The 8,997-nt window shown below is 36.1% G+C and overlaps 1 protein-coding gene across 1 annotated transcript; it reads right to left on the bottom strand.

The window, feature by feature from the left end:
• Positions 1-246: 246 nt before the first annotated feature.
• LOC133293527 (phosphoenolpyruvate carboxylase, housekeeping isozyme) lies at positions 247-8,430 on the bottom strand. The gene is made up of 11 exons (XM_061492098.1): positions 8,262-8,430; positions 7,715-7,904; positions 6,647-7,038; positions 6,242-6,326; positions 5,187-5,409; positions 4,166-4,269; positions 3,978-4,071; positions 3,702-3,856; positions 1,910-2,908; positions 1,096-1,482; positions 247-823 (listed from the first exon to the last, which is right to left on the bottom strand). The coding sequence occupies exons 2-11, from the start codon at positions 7,880-7,882 to the stop codon at positions 527-529; spliced, it is 2,904 nt and encodes a 967-aa protein (XP_061348082.1). The 5' UTR covers positions 7,883-7,904; positions 8,262-8,430; the 3' UTR covers positions 247-526.
• Between the last annotated feature and the right edge of the window lie 567 nt (positions 8,431-8,997).

Raw genomic sequence — 8,997 nt, 5'->3', positions numbered from 1 at the left:
CAAGTAGTAATCAGCATAATTTCATGTGTGTTTGGATTATTAGCTTATTTATGTTTAAAACGGCTTATAATCAAAAGTTTTGTAAAAGAGCTTTTGAGAAAAAAAGATAAAGAAAAATAAAAGATGCAATTATATGCAGAGAAATAATCAAATCCAAGCAAAGTATTGGAACAAAACATTCAGTTGCATATTTGCAAGAGGAGAGATATTCTCACTACCAACTTACTACCTATCTAATCACCATTAGATTAACATTTTCTCTCTCTTCAAATTTTTTTTAACATTCTCTCTCCTTGATCCAATAGTGATGTGATGAGTAGTAAGTTAGTAGTAAGAATTTTTGGTAGTTAGAATATCCTCACTCTATTTGCAATTGGCTAAGTATAGAAACGCAATTTATATCTGTTGATGGATACAAAGGGGGAAAAAACCACCCTTTTGGTAAATTCAATTACATTCATTATTTCTGGCATGAAAACAGAAAATGAAAGAGAGGGGAAATAAAAGCTAAGAGAGAAACTCAAATTTAACCAGTGTTTTGCATGCCAGCTGCAATACCCTTCATGGTGAGAATGAGGGTGTCTTCCAAACCAGGGGCATATTCACTTGTTGGGTTCAGTGTTTTAAGTTCATCAGCAGGTTTACTTATCTCTATAGACTCTTTTGAGATGTGGGGTCGCAGCTTCACATTATAGTTTGGATCACGGATACGTTTCAATGTGTAAGCTTGGCAAACATTTAGTGTAGTAATATATGAATCACGCAAGCGGAGTCTTTGCTTCAAGTATGGATCTCCTTCAAGAAGATCCTTATGCCCAGCCACCTAAACAATGCATCAGAAAAAATAGAAAATCAGCTTGTCTAATAACTAACCAGCTTTTGTAATTTTCGAAATGAACCAAAAAAAAAAAAAACACACTCCCCAACATTAAATCCTGATTAACAAGATTGGGGTGAGGGCAATCCTTGTATCCTTGCATAATTACAAAAAAGCTGTTTTCCAAATTCGAACCCGTAACTTTCAATCACAAGGAAATAACTTTAATTTTAGAAATGAAATAAAAACAAGATGTTACATGGTAAAAGTAGCTTTACCTGAAGGAGGAGTTTCTTAGTTTCTTCAAACATGGTCCTCAATTGCTCCCCAAATGGCCACAAATCTTTTGAAACAAGGAGCCTATCATATAGAGCAGCTATCCCTGGGTCTCCTTTGGAAAACACCATTTCCACTAAATCAATAGTGACCCTAAAGAAAGGCCATTGATTGTACATCTCTTGCAGCATATGAATATTCCTAACATCCTTCTCAATAACATGTTTGAATGCTGCTCCAAATCCTAGCCACACTGGAAGATGAAACCTTGTTTGTGTCCAGGCAAAAATCCAAGGTATAGCTCGGAGTGACTCAATGCCTCCACTTGGCTTTCGCTTTGCTGGTCGACTTCCAATATTCATCCTCCCATACTCCAACTCTGGTGTAGCCTGCATGTTAAGGTTGACAAGTTATTGTTGAATTTAAATGTTTGTTTACTTTAAAAAGAACCAGAAGGTCACGGTTTCAAGTCTAGAAACAGTTTCTTTTGCAAAAATATAATGATAAGCCTACATCAAAATCGACCATCATCTCTACCTTCTAAAGTTCGGAGCCTTTTACACTAGAATTTGTCCTTTTACTTAAATAAGGGCATCCTGGTGCTATAAAGCTCCCGCTTTGTGTAGGGTCTAGAAAAGGGTTAGACTCATTGTGTGAGTCTATAATAGGTAGTCTTACTTCACATTTGCATTGCAAGAGACTGATTACATAAATCCAACCTGGCTTTTAGATCACGCGGTGACAACACCAACCATAGTGCTAAGAAAGAAAATAAAAAATAAGTCATTGATATTTTTCATTTTGTAGATATCTTACCAGGCGGAAATACTCAACAAAACGGGGTTCTTTGAATACAATAGAACGGTATTCCTCTGTGGCAATGACGGCCATCTGATCCATCAAAGCACGCCATTCAGGTTTAGGAGAAATAATAGGGCGCATTCCATGCTCTAGAGTAGCTGCAGTGTAACGTTGAAGTGTTCTGAAACACAAGTGCTGTTCTCCAAATGATTGCTCAATAACTTCACCTTGAACAGTTACACGAAGTGATCCATGGATTGTATCTGGTGGCTGAGACAAGATAGCAAGGTGAGTTGGACCCCCTCCTCTCCCAACAGTCCCTCCACGACCATGGAACATTGTTAGCTTAACACCAAATTCCTTAGCTACCTTTATAAGTTCCTCTTGAGCCTTATATAACTGCCATGCTGCAGAGAACCTTCCAGCATCTTTACCCGAATCCGAATATCCAATCATGACTTCTTGCTTCCCATTGATCCGATTTCTGTACCAATCTACGGAAAACAATCGCGACAAAGCAGCAGGAGCTGCCTCCAAGTCCGCAAGCTTCTCAAACAATGGAACAACTCTTAATGGATGCTTTACATGGCATTCACGTTGCAGAAGTTCAACTGCAAGCACATCAGATGGTGCAGTTGCCATTGATATGATATATGCTCCAAAGTTGTCTTGTGGTAATTCTGCTATGACATGAAATGTATCCAAAACATCTCTAATTTCTTCAGTTTGAGGAAGGTCAAGTCCAAAAAGTGGTCTTTTCCCACTCAATTCAGACAAAAGCCATTGTTGCCTTTTTTCTTCAGACCATTCCTGGTAGGAACCAATTCCCAAATGTTTGGTTATGGCATCCAACACATCAGTGTGTCGGTCTGATTCTTGCCTGATATCAAGCCTCACTAGGGACAGTCCAAAAGTTGAGACTTGCCTCAAGAAATCTAGAAGGGTTCCATCAGCAATTGCTCTATCCCCACAAGCACATAGGGATCTGTAACACAGTTCCAGAGGTTCCAAGAACTACACAAAATTTTAAATTCAGTTAGAAACTCTAGGATAAAGATATGTGCTAATGAATGTCTTTTAACAGTAGTTGAGAAGTTCCAAAGACTACACAAAATTTAAGAATAACAAGTCTTGTACAAAATCTTAGTCGTCATCGACTTGTATCTCATGGCTCACATGACGAACAAATTAGAGCTATTAAATACAAATGGAAACAATAGCTAGAATTGGGAGTAAAACTTATTAATCTTATACTGGTTTATATTGATTCTTCCCTCAAAATTTGAGAGTTTAGTTAGTATCTATCAACCAAAAATTAACATGTAAAGAACCTGATGGGTGCCGGTCACAGTGGATTAAAGTGGTTGTTTAAACCCCAAAGGTAGAAAGTTTGATCTTTGGAGAAGCATTCTTGGGGAGACCTTTGGCATTCACCGCACCCGGCTTAAATTGCGAAAACAATGTATATATCTCCCCAAAAATTAACATGTAAAGAACTAAATGTTTCATACAATTTATCCTTGTCCTGTCTGTTCTTTCCTTCTTCACCACCAACCAAATTGAAGAAAAAATTAATTAACTAGTAGTAATGTAAATATTGATGAAAATCCAACAACGTTAACAAATTTTTTTATAAGAAAATAAAACAATATTAACAACTAAGATGGTCCAGAGAGATTTTCGCTGACTCCATAAACAAACAGTGGAGGCAATAATTGCATAAAATTGATGATTTGTAAACAGCTAAATTCAGAAACTGGACTGGATTGTATTGTTTGTTAAAAAGAAAGTTGAAAGAACAACATACCTCCTCAACATTGGTGAAAGTTGCTTCCTCTGGAATGTCAGAGTGACCATGAGCTAGCAAATGGCGAGAACGCTCACGAGTTTGGTAGAGCCTATCCCTTACTTCACCCAATACAACACGATATGGTTCATTTGGAGGAATGATTTTCCAAAATTCTGTATCATGAATCAAGTAAATAGGATCACAAAAGTGAACTAATCAACCTATTGGACATTTTTCCAAAAACAAAGTATAACACCTATCCCAGGATTTAGAGAAAGACTTTATAGTAAACACCTATGTAGTGTTTTGCAACTGCATCTTTCTTGGAGGACCTGTTAAGTTCATCAGCACGAACACGTAGCTCGTCATTGCAGCGCCACATTGACAGCTACGGAAACATGAAGGGAAATCAGCAAAATGGTGCCAGAGTAATAAACCATCCACAATGAACATTTCAAAAGATTTGGAGTGCTATTAATTACTTCAAACATAAGATTCTCTATCTGGGAATAATACAAATTAGCAGCCATCATTCTTGCCAATAAGCAAACATCCCTTGTCACTTCAGGTGTTACTCTTGGATTGCCTGCATCATATTGAACATAGTTAGACACATATGAGAAGCTTAATATTATCATTTATAAGGTCACATTAGAGGGCAAGCCTTAGAACAGCGGTAAGATTGTTTTTTGTGACCTTCCGGTCACAGGTTTGAGTATGGGAAATTATCGCTTTGCAAAATTGCAAGAATAAGATTGTATACAATCGACCATCACTCCTATCCTCGCAAGTTGGGAGCCTTGTGTATTGGGGTTTGCTCTTTGCCCTTATTACAAGGTCACATTAATAGTTTTATATTTCTCTAACACGCCTCTGAATATAATAATAGCCCATTAAAATTATCCACCTAACCATGCTAAGAAACTTCACAATATTTAATTATTTATTAATAAAATGGTGGTGGTGAAGATTGAACTCATGACCTAATCAGAGAATCTGATACAATATATGAAACTAGTTCAACCCAAATGCTTTAGATGTTAGGTTAATGTTACATTAATAATTTTATATTTTTCTAACACAATTATCATATAGGATTTTGTTTTAGCATTTTGAAGATAATATGCAGATCCTTCCATTTCTTCTTGTTAGAGTATAATAGAAACCATTAAAAATACCATCACTCAACACCTTAAGGTTTTGGATTGAAGTGGTTCTTTACATGGTATCAGAGCTTGAGTGACTACAAGGTTACAAGTTCAACCCTCATCGCCCCCCACTTTAAAGTGGAATTAAAATAAAAAGCACAAAAGGTAAACCAAAAATTGGGCCTGTGCAATATCCACGCTCCAAGCCCAAAGAGCTCTTGCGTGAGGGGGTGTGTTAGAGTATAATATAAACCATTAAAAATACCATCACCCAACACCTTAAGGTTTTGGGTTGAAGTGGTTATTTACACTTCGTATACTGACAAATATTATTGGACAAAGATAATGACCATACCATCACGATCACCACCCATCCAAGAAGAAAATTGAATAAGTGGAGCATTATAAGGTACACGTTCATTAACGCCTATATTCTTCAAAGCTGTGTCAACACGACGCAGAAATTTGGGTACACCCTTCCAAATTGTTTCATGGAAGTAGCTCATCCCTGCTCTCATCTCATCTTGTGGGGTTGGAGGGTTCCTCTTGATTTCATCAGTACGGAAGGCAGCTTGGATCTACATGAACAGAAGTAACAAAAGCAATTTCAAACAAAGGCACAATGAGGAAGAAAAAAAAAAAAATCTTATATTCTCATTTGTAGAATAGGCCCCATGTGAAGGTAGTAAACAAAAATTGTCTGTCTATACATACCAATGAAGATTCTGATTTCAATGTCAACATTTAAACAATAAATGTTTTAATGGTTAATTTAGTTTGTACTATTAAAGGAAGCCAATAATAAAAAAACGGAATCACCAAAGTCATTTCTGATTTTCACAGCTGGCTTGAAGATACAATAAGTAATTAAAAGTTTAGATTAGGGGAAGGCATGCCCCTTGCAAGGTCAGAGTAGACCACCAACCTCAACGGAAGAGAGAAACCTGAGACTGGCTGTAAAAACTAGGAAACATAGCTATGCACTCATAGATAGCTGCAGATATAAGCAATTAAATCTTGGACATGCAACTCCTACAAGTATATTATGTAATAAACAATTCTCCCCATTATCCTGTGCTGTTTGATAGATCAAATAGCATATAAATTTTCAGTTGTGTGAAATTTTTATTTCAATATTTACAGGTGGTGACACCAAGAGAAGTATAAAAAGAAGGCTGCGGAATACTTCAACTGCACTCAGGAGAAAAGAGGGAATTATTGGATACAGGTCTTGGGTGATTCTGTATAATACAAGTCCACATTTTCCTCAGCATCTGATTTATTATGTGGTTTTTATTCTACCAAGAACCGGACATGAGAAAAAGCACTTGCAACAAAAAAGAAAAAATGGTAGAATTATCACAGTTTAGAAAAAACATTAAATAAAATCCTAAGAATTTTGATATTCACCTCCCTCTGTAGAGCCTCATCAAGCTCCTGTTTATCATCAGGAGTGATGTCTTTGGCATACAATTGAGTTAAACAATTTCGTATCCTGCAAAGCAGAGGAACAAAGTAATGCTTAAATTTCTTCATACAGTAAATCTATTTAAAAAACAATAAAAAAAAAGGACAAAACCCGATGCACAAGGCTTCCTGACTTGCAAGGGTAGGGGCGAGGATTGATTGGACGCAGCCTTACCATTACATTTTCGCAAAGAGATTGTTTATTGACTCGAAACCATAACCTTCCGATTATAAGAAGCAACCTTATGCTACTCCAAAGTTCGCCCTCTATTTAAAAAACAATAAAAAGGAGAAAAAAAAAAAAAAACCAAGAGCTGAAGCTGAAAAATACTATATTTTGAAACAAACCTTCCATGTTTTTGAAGCAAAGATCTACGAACTGCTTGAGTAGGATGAGCTGTAAGAACAAGATCAACAGTCTGGTTTTTCAGTGCATCAAAAACTTCCTGAGGAGACTTGTTCAGTTCCCCTACAAGTCTCTTGAGAGTTTCTTCAATATCTGATTCAGTGGTTGCATTATTCTCATCAGCAAAATCCCCTTTTTTCAACTTGTTCCTTCGGCGATGAGCAATCTGAACCTCTTCAGCTAAGTTGGCCAAGTTAAGCATGTGGGAAAAGGACTTTGCAACAACAATAGAATCTCCAGCATCCAAACTAGTTATCAGATTTCCAAGTTCTTCCAGTTTGTGAGGGTCATGCTTTCCTTCATACTCAGCAGATAGCTCATACACTTCTTGAACCTGTGCAACAACAAATTAACCATCAAACAGTTTTCCTTTTCATAATGTCAAAGAGAAATGCAAGTGCACAAAAATCTGGTATATATTGGTTAGTGCCAACTATACAATGAAGTTTAACTCCAAACACCAAGAGACATAATGGGTCATGTTTTGTATCCTTATATAGGTAAGCTAAACATATAGTCAAAGTATTTAAATTAAACAAAGGTAAAATGCAAATTAACCAAGAACCTTGTTGTTTCAGTTTTATCAATTGGAACACTTAAACTTTCAATATACAGCACATATCCTGTGTTTAATTGACAAATTGAAACCACAGAGTCAACTGTTAAATTTGAAAGGAGAAATTTGCATTTTAGCCTAAAAATAAAAACCAACACTAGACCAAAGAAAATTTCCCTTCTAGATTCCACTATGCAAAGGTCTTTCTTTCACATACAAGAGCATACCAAAAGTTCTTTTTCCTTTACACTTCCCAAACCGCTAGACCCAACCCAGAACCCAAAATCCTTTAGTACATGTAAAGTTCCATGCTTTTTCACAACAAACAGATCATATCAACTTTCACAACAAAATTGAGACAATTGGGATCACAGGGTGAGTAACCAAATCAAATTTTGAGCACAAAACCAAGTCCAAAGAAATTCCAAAGACTTCAAAACAGTCAAAAACTCACCGTTTCTTTCAGATCCTCCCCATGTAAATCCTGGAGAATATCAAGGAACCGATCCAGTAGCAGAGCATCATACTCGACCAGTTTGTCATCTTCACTCACTTTGGCTGGAGCCAATTGCCGAAGCTGAGCATCAATGGATGCCATCTTTTCCAAGTTTTTGTTCGCCATTGCAATCTTTCAAGCCCCCCACCTGCAAAAGTCAAAATCAAGCAGCAAAAAAAAGATAAAAAAGCAAAATCCACTTTAAGAAAAGTAAACAACTGAACATAAAAAAATAATGGGGCAAATTAAAACAACATCTATAGATTTTTTTTTTAAAAATAAAAAAATAAATAAAAAAAGAAGAAGAAGAACAGAATGGAGACATTGACAACAAAAATTGGATGGTTGGAAAACACAAAGTAGAGAGAGATCATGCTGTTTGCTACTACAACGGGAACAAAAACAAGTGGCTATGGAAACACAGCATGTAGAATATTGAAGAAAAAAAAATGCAACTTTTGTATTACACCAATGATGAATTATTGATTGGGATCTAATGTAGTACCAGTGTAAAGGGCCAATTTGAAAAAGGAAGAAGAAGATGATGACACAACCAACGAACAATAATTAGAGAGATGAGAGAGTCACAAATACAAAGCGGTGAAGAGGGTGTCTTTATATAGAAAAACAGACATGTAACAAAAATAAAAAGAATAAAAAGGAGACATTTGATGTGAAAAACCTTTTCTTTTCTTTTTTTGAGTAAAGAGATGTGAAAAAAATTTAACTCTCACTGTAGTGGACTAATCTAGTACTTCAAAACTAATGTAAGTTGCTGTTGTTTCAGACAATGACTCTTTTTGTGTGTGTTTGTTACAGCTCCAACTTTCCGTGAGGTGGAATATGCTTTCAGTTTTTCAAAGATTCTGTCTTTAAGGGTAGTTGGTAGTTTTACAAGTAAATATCATTTTCGGTCCTCAATAAATTTCACGATGTCCTCTTTAGTTTTTAACAAATAAAAAAATTATTTGTGGTATCTGAGAAATTCAAAGTGGACTCATTTAAGTCCTTTTGAGGGACTAATGTGGATCTTTTTTGAATTTGTGAGGGATCACGAATTCAACTAAATAGGTCCATTTTAAATTTCTTACAGACCACAAATAGCCTTTTATTTGCTAGGGACTAAAACGAGTATAGTAAAATTTACTGAGGACCAAAATTGATATTTACTCTAGTTTTATTGACCTTTGCTGTTTTCACTCTCAAACTAGACTCTGGTACATTGACTGAAGCCATGTGGG

The sequence above is a fragment of the Gastrolobium bilobum genome, unplaced genomic scaffold (assembly GCF_033153095.1).
Source record: "Gastrolobium bilobum isolate Gb01-03AN ecotype WA unplaced genomic scaffold, APGP_CSIRO_Gbil_v1 utg910, whole genome shotgun sequence".
NCBI lineage: Eukaryota > Viridiplantae > Streptophyta > Magnoliopsida > Fabales > Fabaceae > Gastrolobium > Gastrolobium bilobum.
The sequence above is the reverse complement of the archived record's forward strand: the minus strand, read 5'-3'. Positions and strand labels throughout refer to the sequence as shown.

What these genes read in the sequence shown, in the direction of transcription:
- LOC133293527 (XM_061492098.1), bottom strand. Translation starts at nt 7,882, where the DNA reads ATGGCGAACAAAAACTTGGAAAAGATGGCATCCATTGATGCTCAGCTT. An exon ending in GGGAGGATCTGAAAGAAACG is followed by an intron (nt 7,039 to 7,714) that starts GTGAGTTTTTGA and finishes GTTGTTGCACAG; the next exon opens with GTTCAAGAAGTGTATGAGCT. An exon ending in AGTTGCAAAACACTACATAG is followed by an intron (nt 3,857 to 3,977) that starts GTGTTTACTATA and finishes TTCATGATACAG; the next exon opens with AATTTTGGAAAATCATTCCT.